The sequence below is a fragment of the Equus quagga genome, chromosome 14, assembly GCF_021613505.1.
Source record: "Equus quagga isolate Etosha38 chromosome 14, UCLA_HA_Equagga_1.0, whole genome shotgun sequence".
In the NCBI taxonomy this organism is placed as follows: Eukaryota; Metazoa; Chordata; class Mammalia; order Perissodactyla; family Equidae; genus Equus; species Equus quagga.
This window is the reverse complement of record NC_060280.1, coordinates 24,506,063-24,520,698: the sequence shown is the minus strand read 5'-3', so window position 1 is coordinate 24,520,698 and position 14,636 is coordinate 24,506,063. Positions and strand designations below refer to the sequence as shown.

The window sequence follows — 14,636 nt, the reverse complement described above, 5'->3', positions numbered from 1 at the left end:
CTTTATCTACTGAGCAATTCTACACTGACATTGAAATACTTTTGTTCTTAATCCCTGTCCTCATCAGTAAATTAAAACCCAACATGCTCTAAAAGGGAATTGTATAATGTCTGAAAGATTACTGCTTTCTTTATGTCAATGTCTTTGCAATGATATCTTCTTTAAACCACACAATACCATCTCTTTATAGGGATGTGAGAAACATTTAATTCCTAACAAATATACTTAGTGAAACCACTATGGGGATAGTTTGAATTATGAATGATAAAATACTCTACCAGATTTCCTTATTCTGGAGTATACTTTTCTGCAATCATGACTCCACATTTTTATTTAGCATTGAAGACCAAAAGCAAGTGGTTATGCACGGGAGGAAGGACATACTTCGGCAGATAGTACCATACAGAGAAATTTGTTGGTCCCTCTGTCTTCAATAATCTTTGTGTGTCTCACTCTAGTTTGCATCCCTGGTCCCTGCCTAGGTTGAATTCCCCAGACTCCAGACTCAGGAAAATGTTCAACAGCAGCCAATTCACCCCAAAATATTTTCTACTGACTGGTCTCCCTGGTCTAGAGGACTTGTACTCTTGGTTTATCTTCCCATTCTGCTTCACATATCTTGTGGCCCTTGTGGGCAATAGTCTGATCCTCACAGTGATCAAGAAAAACACCTCTCTGCACCAGCCGATGTACCTATTCCTAGCTATGCTAGCCTTTGCAGAGCTTGGTGTCTCTGCTTCTACACTGCCCACTGTGCTGGGCATCTTCCTTTTCGGTGCCAATGAGATCTGCTTTGAAGCTTGCCTTTTGCAAATGTTCTCCATACATTCATTTTCCATCCTTGAGTCAGGAGTTCTGCTGGCCATGTCTGTGGACAGCTTTGTGGCCATCTACAATCCACTGCGGTATACCACCATCCTGACCCTTTCTCGTATTGCTGGCACTGGTGCTGTACTTGGACTGAAGAGTATGATGCTCATGTTTCCACTGCCCTTTCTCCTGAAGCGTCTTCCCTTCTGTGGCCACAACATCCTCTCCCACTCCTATTGTCTTCACTCAGATCTAATCCAGCTGCCCTGTGGGGACACTCATCCCAACAGCATTCTGGGGCTCTGCATTGTTACTTCCACTTTTGGGCTGGACTCGCTGCTCATCATCATCTCATACGTGCTGATCCTCTACACAGTGCTGAGCATTACCTCTGGGGAGGGACGGTGGAAGGCCCTCAGTACATGTGTATCACATATCTGTGCAGTGCTTGTGTACTATGTGCCCATGATTAGTGTCGCTCTGTTGCACCGCTTCAGGAAGCATGCTGCACCTGCTCTCAGACTACTCCTGGCCAATGTCTATCTTCTGGTGCCTCCTGTACTCAATCCCATCATTACAGCATTAAGACCAAGCAGATTCGCCAGGGGCTAATCCAACTCTTTCCTCAAAGAAAATATTAAGGAGATTAGGGCCAATGAAGTGGTTACCCTCAAGCCAGGTGGTTATATCACCAAAGGTGGTCTGGGAGGGAGGGAGTGCTCATCACTTGGTCAAAATTAGAAGGCTTAATGATGCTGCATGTTACAGAATGTGTAGAGAACAAACATTTTCGTACACTATATGCTGTAATCTGTATTAGTATAGTATAGTGTTTTTTCTGCTATTTTGTTGTTTGTGTCAACTTAAAATGAACATACTCTTTAACCCAGAAATTCCACTTCTTAGCACTTCTGTAGATTTATACTCTTATGCTTGTTCATGGTCACTTGAATAAGAAGTGAATAAGAGACTTTAATTTGAGTAAGAATTTTCATTTCAGCAATGTTTGATATAAGATTTTAAAAAACTGGAAAAACTAACTGGCCACCAATAGGTAAATAGTTGACCCAGATTAACAGGTGTTCAGTCAGCTGGATATCTTCAGTCAGTTGGAGAATTTGATGTGTGAGGTTTCAGAAGTTGTACTGAGTTGAAGTCACTGCAGAATAAATGTTAGTGGGGTAACATGAGAGAGGAAAATTTATTGAGAGCCTTATTTTCCTTGGATTTGTAGGGGCCTGGGTTTACATTGTCCCTATCTCCTTCATAGTAGGATGTTAAGGTTGGTTGTCCCCTGCCCCCCCCATTCTATTATGCATTAACAGCACCTTTTGTTTCTTGTCATTTCTCCCATAAACATGTCACATTTGTAATCAAGTAATCATCTGTATATGTTTTATTTTTTTATTGTCTCTCTAGCCCAGTGCATTTTATGTCCATAAGGCATGGACTGTCTCTTTTGCTTACTACATACACCCAGGGACTCCTATAATGTCTGGAATATTCTAGCTATTTAATAAATATTTGGTAAATGCATAAATGAATTATTGAATGAATTAATATGGGTCTACACATATTTCTTTGATTCCTATATTTATTTTACCTCCTGTCTTCTGTGTGTATTAACCCCATTTGATGACACTGTGTATATCCTTCACTCTTTCTCTCCCCTCTGTTTCTATGTTGACTGCATGTTTTTCCCTGCCTGACCTTTTCAGGTTCTCATTCTAAAGCCAAAAGAATATGCTCCTGGCAAATACTAAGCCCTTCAACTTCTCAGTAAAACATTAATGGTGTTAATGCGAAACTCATGCTCCGTCCCATACATGTGCTTCAGTTAAACATTCCTAGTGACATTTGGAGACTTTTGGGAAAACATATATGCATGTTTTAATCTTGACCATACATGGAAAATTTACGATAATCTTTTAGATATAGTATGTGAAATATAAGACTACATTTGGGAAAGAAGTTTCAAAATAGGAAGGGGATGTGTGAGGCTGTTATCAAAGTTATAAACCTTTCAGTATATTTTATGAATCTTCACAACCCTGTAAGGTAGGTTGTTCACATTATACAAGGGACGGTAGATCATGAAAATAAATTTGAATTCACTTATATCTATCTATGATTTAAAATTCCTCCTCCTTAGATGCTTTGGTAATTGGCCTCAAAATGCAGTGAAGACTAATACATACTGTTGATTTGAATATAGATTCCCTTTCTCTTATTTTTTTAATTATTATTTTACAAGTTTTCATACACGTAGTTTCTTTCTTTTTTTCATGGGAATATCTCCATATTATTCATAATTCTACTTTTTTCCTTCATAAATATATCAATTCTGCCAAGTCATCGTTCTCCCTTTCATCTCTGCCCCACCCAATAGTATCTCTCCTTGTGGGAGGGAATCTGATGACTGCTAACACTGCGGCTCTTTTCTCTCTTTCTCAGGCATAGTGCAACTCAGTTTAGCATTTTGTAGTGTATACATGTTCCTCCTTGAACAGAACAGGAAGCTTCAGAGAGAGCAGTAGGAATAAAAACTATGTCTTTCCCTTCTACAACTTACAACCTTCCTGTGCCACCCTCTTCACTGAAGATGTAATTTTGATTAGTGGCTCATAACAATGATAATTATATACCTCTAATTTGTCTCAAGTATTCATTCATACACCTGTCTTGCAAAATGGTCTTACTCCAATAAATTTGTGGAGATCTCAACTGAACCATTCATCTAGGGATTGGACTCATCTTTATGGAAGGTATCCATGTGTACTTCTCCATTGGCATCTGTTATCTACTGTTTGTTATCACCTCTACCTACAGGCTGGACTCATTGCTCATGATGATTCCTACATACTGATTTTTTTGCACAATACTAGAAACAATATTTAACATTGTGGTGATAGGGCAGAAGGCCCTCTTCATGTCTGTGTGCTCTTGTACTTAGTGCCAATGATTATTTTCTTCCAGTTGCACTACTTTGGACAGCCAGTCCAATGTTTCTACTCCTATAGGCTGCCATTGTCTATGCCTTTTTTTCTTTCTCCATCTGCAATCCATCCCGGTACCTAAAGCATCAAAATTCAAGAGAGATGCAATAGTGTTTTGCTTGGTGGCACTAAAAAAGAGTTAGGAGATATCAAAGTAGAGAGGATGTTGGGTTCTGGCATCCTGGATCATTCTGGACTGTAGTGATTCCAGTTTGGTATTTATACTAGAGCATGGCTTTGTGTCATCATTGCTGATTTATAAGCTATCATAGATGGAGGAGAAGTAAGAGTAAAAGGTCCTCCTTCACATGAAAGATTGAAGGCACTAGAGCAAAAGAGAAAGTGGAATGGAATAGAAATCTGAGCTGAGTTTTTCCTGAATGGAGAGAGTAACAGCATCATTAACATTAAACACCTCAAAAACAAATCAAGTATCACTGGAGAAGGGATGACATGGTCCCATGAGGTTTTAGGATATATAGATTTATTTAACGGGATTTGCTGGGTCAATGTATGTGCATAGCTAATACCCTGAGGCCAATCCCTTTCTCCTTTAAATAGCCTACCCTTCTGCACAAACTAGGTGAATCCAAAATGCTAGTGTAGATTAATGGTCAACAAAAAGAGATATGGATTATTTTTTACTACATCAAGCTGTACTTAGATTTTGTTTCTAATCAAAGTGATTTTTCTTTCAATACAATTCATCTATTGATTAGATAAAGAACTAGGTCACTTCATGATTCTAATCTGAATCTGATACATGTATTATTATATACTTTAAGCTTTCTATATTCTTGGAATTTCTCAGACACATTACATACCTGTATTCAACATTTATTAAAATGTTTTTATTACTCACCTTGAAGATTGAGAATTAGGTAAAATTAGTTTCTAACTATGAAAGAAAATTTTTCTATATGACATCAAAATTTTCTTTTCTTGGAAAATGAAAGATAAGAAAACTGTCATACTAAGAATATTTGGGTTAGATGTAGAAAACCTTTTTATTGTAATGGTATGCAAAACAGGGGAAATGTCTTCTAACATTATCAAACTCATTATTAAAATTGGTTTTGATTTAGACACTAGAAGAGTCTAGCATTACTTTTTGTCTTTGATTTGTGGTTGCTTTCAGAAGTGGTCATGAGTGAGATTATGGAATTGAGCCTCTTTATTCATCTTCCAACCAGCCAATGGCTTTAAACAAGCTCTTTATCCTTTTTTTTCTTTTTTTCCGAGGAAGATTAGCCCTGAGCTAACTACTGCCAGTCCTCCTCTTTTTGCTGAGGAAGCCTGGCCCTGATCTAACATCCGTGCCCATCTTCCTCTACTTTATACGTGGCATGCCAAGCGGTGCCCTGTCCACACCCGGGTTCCGAACCAGTGAACCCAAGGCCGCAGAGAAGCAGAAAGTGCGAACTTAACCACTGCGCAACCGGGCCAGCCCCCACAGGCTTTGTATCCTTGATCTTTTTCTCATTCCAAGACATATCTATAATACCAGTTAGAATGAAAACCAAAGGCATTTTCTCTGTTCCAAACAAACACTTACTAGGTAATAGTCAGGATTCATTAAATTCTGTGCTTGCCAAGAATCAGGGGTGATTTCCCTCTAAGCTATGCCCAATGTGTAATTTAATTTTTTTATTTAATTTTATTTATTTGTCTATTTTGAGGAAGATTAGCTCTGAGCTAACATCCACTGCCAATGCTACTCTTTTTGCTGAGGAAGATTGACCCTGAGCTGACATCTCTGCCCACATTCCTCTATACGTGGAACACCTGCCACAGCATGGTTTGACAAGCTGTATGTAGGTCCATGCAGGCAATCCGAACTGGCAAACCCTGGGCCGCTGAAGCAGAGCACGTGAACTTAGTCACTATGCCACTGGGCTGGCCCTAATATAATTTTTAATAGATAGAAAATTGCGTATATCAGAAACCCTAAACAACATTTAAATAGGTGTTTTTGTCCTATCTCACAATTCTCTACTTAATATCTAGTAAATAAAATTGCAAAATCACATTATTTCCAGTCCTCTACTTATAAAAGTTCTATATGTTCCACCACATTACATGCTTCAATTTTTAGCAACAAACACAGAGTTTGGCCCACCTCTGAGCATCTGCATTAAAGAGGAGAGTGTCGACGAAAATAATCCATAACCAATCTACAAATGAAATTTGGGTGAGTTTATTCTGAGCTTAAATCTGAGGATTATAACCCGGGAGTGTCTTTCCACAAAGGAACAGAGCACTCCAAAGAAGTGGGAGTATACAGGGTGGTTATATACCCTCAAAGAGTATGTTTCACATATGATTGAAATGTCCCTTTTACAATAGTCACGAGGCTGCTCTGTCAGCACAGTGATTGATGGAAATGGCAGATAGGTCTGCTGTCTCAGTGAATGCTGCGGGGGTGGCCAGGTGGTCACAGATGAGTGCTGCAATCGGTTCCCAGCCTAAAGAAAGATGCTTAATCTTTAAGGAGATGCCAATGTTGGGAGGGGGAGGGAAGTTGTACCTTTACCTCAAGGGCCTTTGCTCTTGCCATAGGGAATAACTAAAGCAGATATACAAGGCATGCTCAATGGCCTCGGTCAGGCCCTTTTGGAAAGACAAGGTCAGGCCGAATTAGGTTTACACAAAATGGCTTCCTCATATACTCCAAAATATCCTATTACTTGCCATTTTTATTTGTCAAGGGAAATGAGCTATTCTAACCTCCTTTAAAATTCAGCTGATGCAGAGGTGATTGGCAGTGGTGATATCCATGTGATAACTTTGTTATTTTATTGACCTGGCTTGAAAGGGCAAGTTCCCCTGTCCTCCAAGAACAAACTCCAATTTGTGGGCCTTTCAGAAATATTGTACATTATATGAAACACATATGAAAAATGTTACTGACTTGTCAAGACATGGTTAAAGTGTTTTAAAAAATGAGGGAAATATATACTAACACAAGTTCTAGAATACAATAAGAAATCATAAATTCTTCAGGGGCAGGAATAACCTACTAAATCTAACACAAATATCACTTAGCTAGATGTTAACATTGTGGATTATTTTAAATTGTTTTCTGTTGTTGTTGTTTTAGTTTTAATTTAGTTCAGTTTTGTTTTGCTTTGACCTATCACGTGTTAAGCTCAATGTTCCAACTTTACGAAAGAACTGATTTCCCTCTCTAAGACAAATGAGATATCTCACTATAGTCCCACTGCTGGCATTTTCATTGTTGTCAAAAAGTAAACTGAAGGATTTCAAAAACACAAGAAAAATTAAACAGCGTTTTTTCCCTGAAGAAGCTTATATCTTAAAGATAGATAGATAGATAACTTATTTGGGCTAACTAGGAAAGATAATGCATAGCTAAATGATTATCTTCAAATGCATAAAATTTATGTAAAATTAAGTTGTACACACAATGCAAATGCATTTGCGATAAACTAAAATAAGCGTAGTGTGTGTTTCCGTATATGGGATATTGGGATTTTGCTAGCTTCCATTTGTTATGGAAAAACCTCACGTGACGTAGAATTCCAAAAGTATACAATGTTTGCTGTTCCAATATTCCTAGTCTTATTTGAAATACAAATTATAAACTTCCAGATTTTTCAGTAGCAAAAAAGTATATCCTTTGTTTTTTAAAACACGATTGCATCTCAATATCCCCATATAATGTATATTCGCCTCAGCAAGAGCTGCAGAGCTGAAAAAAAGTTTCTGGGCAACTATTTCTCATGGAAAGATTGTAAATATTTACTGTTCCATTAGTTGCAATGTGAACTGCGTCTTTCTGAGAAAGGTGTGAGGTATCCTTGGTTCAACTTACTTGAGAACAATAGATAAGAAACACAAACTCTAATTTTCATATATTTGTTGAAAGAGAGAGAAGATCATTAAATGCATAACGTATGTTAAGGGTATTGAAAATTAACAAAGCAAAGTTTGACCAAAGGTCTCCCAGAATATAATCTCAGTTTATAATGGAAAATGATGATCTCCTTTATTTGCATATTTTTGCTAAATGTTTGAAACTGTCACTGACATCCAGGGAAAAATATACCAACATCCCAAATTCAGCTCAGCGTCCATATGCATCATCCATTCAATGAGCTTACGTCACAGCTTCTGATCTTCAATTCTGGTGAAGTTGTCTTATTCACACTAGATTTATCTGAGTGTATTAAGGCCATGTCTCACTTAATCCCTCCATTCTCTTCAAGTATCTCAGCTCATTGCTGGCTTCACGTATGTCTGGATCCAATCTACCCACATAACCTATCATTTAAAACATCTCCTCACTGATGATGCAAAGCTTTCTTCTTTCTTGTTAAACCAGCAGCACAAAAAGTATATTTCAAAAGAATTTTTAAAAGTCCTATAAGTGGATCATGGTGGATTTTCAAGCCAAATGTGTTCTTTTTCTCTCTCTTTCTCTTTCTTATCGGTCAGAAAATTAGCCAACAACATGGTAACCCACAAATAATCAGAACTGCTTGTTGTAGCAATTTTAATTTCTCTTTAACATTGAGTTCTGTAAATGCTCACTTTTTGCTAGATCTCTCTAGTCACCTTATGCTTCAAAGCCTTACTCATCATACCTTCTGATCAGTCTCCCCCTCCTCTGCTTCCAATTCAATCTTTAAACTTCTCTTAGAATAGTTTAACCCCTTGGATTCTGTCATCTCCTGGTATTAAACACTCTTGATGTTCTCTGGATACTAACAATTCTGTGCCCTGCTCACTACTTCTTAAATGCAATTTTATAAAAGTGATAGTTGATGCCCATAGTGGATTAATATATTATTTCTCCAGGAAGCAACTGTCCTATAATAGTTACAGTATTTGCTAACCATTCTAGTGCATTTTTTATGAACCAGACACTTTTCTAAGCAATTCGTATATATCAATTTTTTCATTCTCATAGAAGGTACATACTATTATTGCACTCATTACACAGAGATACTGACCCTATACCCTTGCTTCTTTTCCTTGCAGGTCCCTGGACATTGAGAAGGGGTGATGTAATTACCTGGGTAATTGTTCATCAGAGACTCTCAGTCCCCCTCTATTCCTTCACTTCCTGGAGTTGATCAGGTTACAAAGAGAGAGGCAGCATTCCAGTCCCAGGACCAAGAAGATGTTAATGCCAAGAAGGCAGGGACATGCTGAAGTGAGCTTCCACAGTCTCACTTGATGCTCAGAGGTTAGTTCTGCTTGTGGTGAGTGCTCAAGCCCATGATCTCCCAGCTCTGACTCCTGAAGCAGCTTTCAAAGGAGTCCCAACTCTACCCCACAATTAGCCCTCTAGATTTTTCCCTAGTCAATAGTCACAATCCTAGCTTCCAGAAGCTGTGTGATGGAATGAAAAGAAGATTTTCCTAAACATGATGGCAGGTGAAGAACAAAATGAAAACATCAGCGAATGCCATGGATTCTAGAAATATTTTTGCCATCATAATACCTTGAGTTAGTCACGCAATGCATTTGTGTTGTTTTTATGCTCATCTTTTATGTGGAAAATCCTTGTGTCCTTGTTTCCCTCACAGTTGTGGTCTGAGTATCAGTGAGGCAATGACAAGGAAAGATCATTACTAATACAAATTTGAGGACAATCTGAATTTGAATGATCCCTTCTGAGAATGCCTGAGAGAGGAGACAGAGGGAGTAGGGGGATACTGGTTTTCACTGGTTGCTAAAGGCTCATGTTAAATATTCAGAGTCACTCACTGAGGCAGGTATTAGCATCTCCATCTTTAAAAATAATGAAAGAGAACTTCACAAAGCTCAAGTAGGCACAGTTATACTGCACATAGCATTCGCCTCCAATTCCATCCACTTCCAGAGATATAGTATATACTGTGTCACATTCTCTTCTTTCTACTGATTTTTTGTGTCTTATTACAGTGTGATAGAAACTAAATAGTCCATTTTTTTCCTTTCTCAATGTGAAATGTTTTTGAAATACAAGCCCTAAACTCAGGGGAATGATTGCCGTTTAGATCATTGTGAAGGAGCCCTGAGCCCTGATTGACTGGGGAGACTTTGGAAGTTGAAGATGGGAAGGATGTAAAAAAGCAAAAAAAAAAGAAAAACAGAAAAAAAATCAAAAAACAGAAAAGAGCATGGAGAGGTAGAGAGATTGCTGATAACAGGGAGGGGAGAAGCGAATTTCAAGTATCCCTCAAGATTTGTCCCTTCAGATATTAGGCCATCGGGGGTGGTTTAGGCAAGAACCAGGGTGCAATAAGATCAAGGGTGTGGTGAGGACAAACACAGGAGGAACAGCTGCTCAACCCAAAGGCAAACCAATATTCGGTCCATTTAAAGAGTTAAGAAAGATGTTGGGCTTTGGGAGGTGAGACGAACACATATGTTCCCCATAACAAATGAGGAACAGAAGCGTCCTCCAAGTCCCTCAGCCATGGCAAGTTGTGACGTGTGTGAACATTTTTTGAGGTCATAATTTGTCCCTGAATTTCTCTACCCTAAATGTTAGCACTGCTTCCAAAACAAGGTTTTTCCTAAGCAAATATTTGCTGAGGTAAACTCCATCAGACTATAATAGGTACACAGGGATGTTGTATTTAGGCAGGCTATAGCCTTTCTCTTTTTCTTTTTTTTTCAATTTTTCCTATCATGAAAACATGATAGGAAAAATTATGAAAAAATCAATTTTAATATCCATAGACAATTTTCGCTTTCTCCATGTTTTTTTTTAGTTCCTGTCAAAGTGTAATCTTACATACCCATTTCCATGGTAATTGTTTTCTGCATGAGTCTACACCCAACTTCTCAATTTAGCTTGGAAAAATTCTACTAATTCCTCAGGTCTCAGTTGAAATATCACTTTCCAAGGAATGATTTTCCTGATTTTTAGGAATAAATTAAGTTTTTCCATGTAGATTCCTCCCGTTGTATCCTGAACTTTTCTTTTGTAGCATGTAACATAATTGAACCAGATTAGAGAGAGGACTCCAATGCATGTGATGACTGTATTTGAACATTTGTGGGAGAAGATGTGTTCTTTGACCTGTGATTGAAAGTTGCAGAGATTTGTTTGAGTAGGGCCAGGGTCTTGTATGGTGCACGGCATAAAGAAGCGATGATTGGTTACAGATGGGCATCCTCTCTGTAGTTTGCTGAGTAGTGGAGGGAGTAAGCCAAATCGTTTCTGACAATAACTGGGAAGACTTTTTCTTTTTGAGTAACAATGCAATCGGCATAATTGGGAATGAAGATAAAACTTGAAGTAAGATAGAGCAGATGCAGTGTATGTAAAAGGACTGTTAGAAATGTAAAGCCTGGTGGCCTGATTGGTGGAGGCTCAAATTTGTGAAAGTTAAGTGCCATAATTTTCACATTTGTTCGGCTTTTTGATTCTGAAAAGAAAGCTAGCTTTGCCCCTTTCTTATTTAAAAACTTGTTATAAATCCAGTTGTCTAATGGAATCTGTATGAAGTTAGCTCTGTCTGTATGCCCTTCTCTCATAAAATATTATATAACTAGTAGTAGTTGACTCCATCATCATTGTAAGCTAATGAATTGTGATTCACCCATTGATATATTTATTTCTAATCAGGGCAGTTTTTGAATGAGTATCTCCTTAACCTGCAAAGAAGAACTTAATAATAATCAACATGTAATAGCGAATTCCCTGTAAGTTCAGCACTGGCTGAATAGAGAGGTCGCATCACAGAAGATGCTGACGAGACTTCAGCAAGGGTGGAAATATGTGCATGTGCAAGTATATGAGCAGATGTGTGTGTGTGTGTGTGTGTGTGTGTGTGTGTGTGTGTTTGGGTGAATGAGTTTAAAAATACCTGTAGAGATCCTTCCTACCCTGTCAGTCCAGGATTCTATTGTTACTCCTGTGCTGGCCCAGACAGTGCTCAGCTTAAAACACACCCAATTTAGGGAGATGGTTTTCTGCTACCCTCTGTTGCCTTCCTTTCCTGTTCAGGAAAACCTTCCTTAAAAGTTTGTCTATGGTCCCATGTTGTTGCAGTATATTCAGAGGTGTGTCTGAATCAGAAAGAAGTCCCAGTGGATCAGGTAGGTTGTTTTCAGGAACTGAGAGTCAAGAGATTGTGAATATCATCATGACAGAATATTTTCATGAGCCTTAAAGTCTGCATACAAATCCACCAACCTTGGTTCCTGCCTCATTCTGTCCTTTACACATAATCTTTCCAGTTGCTTCCTAGTCTTTTCAAAGCCCAGAACATCCAAACCCAGTGTGGGTCTAAGCTCCATTCTTTTCTAGTTTAATTTTCCAGTCACTTGCTCTAGGCTCTAGGCTCTAATCACCTCTCAGCCTTGCTTTGGACTTCGATTATTCATATATCTATATTCACTCATCATGTATTTTTAGTTGTTTTTGTATGGTGTACTCTTTGCCTTATATCTATATATTTACCAATATCATCTCTGTTCACCTATTTCTGACATTAGTTAATATCTTATGCTGACATTGCGTACACGTGCTTGTCTCCCCAGAGGCTTTCTAGAGTCAGGCATCTCCATACCAAGACAAGGCAGCCATTTTTTTCCTTAGCAGATCCAAGGTGAACTGCAATTTAGAGGGATAATTTTCTATTAGTCTTGAACTTTACTTTGATGGAGACTGTAACCTCCTTAATACTGGGAATTTCCTGATGGTGATCCTTTGTCAATTTTCAGGCAGGAGACCTTTGGCCATCTGAATCTATGAGCTTTGTTTTCTTCTCCCCCTTCCTCAGTGTCCAGGGATCTTTCTCCATTAAAATGACATTAACCTAGTTTGTTTCTAATTTTCAGGGGAGCACTGATTCCGTGGGATGAGGCTTCAACATGAAGCACTCTAATAGCTCTTTGGAATTCTTACCTACAATGTTCATTCTGGTTGGCATCCCAGGCCTGGAGGCAGAGCACATCTGGATATCCATCCCTTTCTGTTTGATGTACATTATCATCTTCCTTGGGAATGGCACCATTCTTCATGTCGTCAGAACAGATGCTGCCCTACACCAGCCCATGTACCTCTTTCTTGCCATGTTGGCACTGGCTGAGGTTGGTGTCTCTGCATCCACTCTGCCTACAGTGCTAGGCATCTTTCTTTTTGGCACCAATGAAATTAGTTTTGATGCATGCCTTCTTCAGATGTTCTCTATCCATTCTTTCTCCATTATGGAATCAGCTGTGTTGCTGGCCATGTCTGTGGACCGATTTGTGGCCATCTACAGCCCACTGCGCTATACAGCCATCCTAACCTTGCCCCGTATCCTTGGCACAGGAGTTATCATTGGATTGAAAAGCATTATGCTCATGGCCCCATTGCCCATGCTCCTAAGGCGCCTGCCCTTCTGTGGCCATAATGCCCTCTCCCATTCTTATTGCCTCCACCCCAACCTTATCCATCTACCTTGTGAGGACATTTCTATCAACAATATCTATGGGCTTTTCATTGTTACCTCCACTTTTGGGCTGGATTCCCTACTCATTGTGATATCCTATGGGTGCATTCTCCACACTGTATTGCATATCGCCACTGGGCAGGGGCGAAAGAAGGCGCTCAACACATGTGGCTCACATATCTGTGCTGTGCTCACTTACTATGTGCCTATGATTGGCTTATCTCTGGTGCACCGCTTTGGACACCATGTGTCCCCTTTGTTGCGTGCTATGATGGCCAGTGCATACCTTTTCTTTTCACCTCTTGTCAACCCTATTGTCTACAGCATTAAGACCAAGGAGATCCGTCATGGCATTGCCCGAATACTGTCAGAGAAAAGAACCAGAGTTTAGACAAAGGACAAAGTAGGAAGGGATATTTTTCTATAATCACAGGTGGTCCTAGCTTGCATGTAATGGAAATGATGTTATCTTAAAATTTGTTATTTAATAGGAAGTTCTCTGTAATTTGGCAGTGAACTGGAGTCGGGGTACAAGTGAGGATGGATTATGCACGACAACACTGTAAAGAATTCAAGTTATTTTAAAACATGCTGTGTGACATGAGGTTTTCCATTACTTTACATAGCTGGAGTCGAAATGCAGGAAGAATTGTTGATGAAAACATAGCACTTTCCATATGGAAAGGTAATCAGGAGTTGACAGGTGTCCTGAGAAATCTATTGAGCCTCCATTCTAGGGGAAGTGGAAGTAAAATGAATTACCTTCTCCTGAGTTGTTGGTACCTCAATAGCAGGAGGACACACTAGCTAGCTCAAAGGAGGCTTCCAGTACCAGCTCTGATGTGGTATTCACTCAGCCTCCTCGAGGGCCCATGTTGGGAGTCCCAAAGATTACAAATATTGTTCATTTTGCAAAATTCTAAAGATCTCCCACCCAACATGCAGAAATTTTCAAAAAAACAAGCATTTCCTTTGTGGACATTAATATTTTCTGTGTGATAGATATTCCTTTTCAGACATTTAAAATAACGTAAAAATTTTACATTTATAATTCCAAGGAAAGGAACCAAGACTTTCAAAAAGCAAATGTATACTAAGTACTTTATATTTATTATTTCAATCACTTCCCACAACAGCTCTATGAGGTAGGATTAATGCAATCCTTATTATTTTTCAGATAAAAAACTGGTGCTCAGATATAGTAAGCATCTTGCTCAAAACTATACATCCAAGAGCTAGCATTGGAATCCAATTGGGTCAAACTGCAGAGTCTAAGCTGTTAACTCCTAAACTATACTGTCAAGTAGGCAAGAACTGCAGCTCCTTGTATTCTCTTAGTGGTCAATCAAGTAGCATTAACTGGGTACAATCAATGGATCAAGCACAAATCTAGGCCCTGGAGATAAAGTGGTGACAAAAGAGACAAGGT

General features: G+C 38.9%; 2 protein-coding genes across 2 annotated transcripts; both read left to right on the top strand.

The window, feature by feature from the left end:
* The first annotated feature begins 513 nt into the window (after positions 1-513).
* On the top strand, positions 514-1,422 carry LOC124251729 (olfactory receptor 51I1-like). Its single transcript, XM_046684553.1, has one exon. The coding sequence runs from the start codon at positions 514-516 to the stop codon at positions 1,420-1,422; it is 909 nt and encodes a 302-aa protein (XP_046540509.1).
* Positions 1,423-12,644: 11,222 nt separating this feature from the next.
* LOC124251954 (olfactory receptor 51J1) lies at positions 12,645-13,598 on the top strand. The gene has a single exon (XM_046684961.1). It carries the CDS (start codon positions 12,645-12,647, stop codon positions 13,596-13,598), a length of 954 nt encoding a protein of 317 aa, XP_046540917.1.
* The last annotated feature ends 1,038 nt before the right edge of the window (positions 13,599-14,636 follow it).

What these genes read in the sequence shown, in the direction of transcription:
- LOC124251729 (XM_046684553.1), top strand. Translation starts at nt 514, where the DNA reads ATGTTCAACAGCAGCCAATTCACCCCAAAATATTTTCTACTGACTGGT.
- LOC124251954 (XM_046684961.1), top strand. Translation starts at nt 12,645, where the DNA reads ATGAAGCACTCTAATAGCTCTTTGGAATTCTTACCTACAATGTTCATT.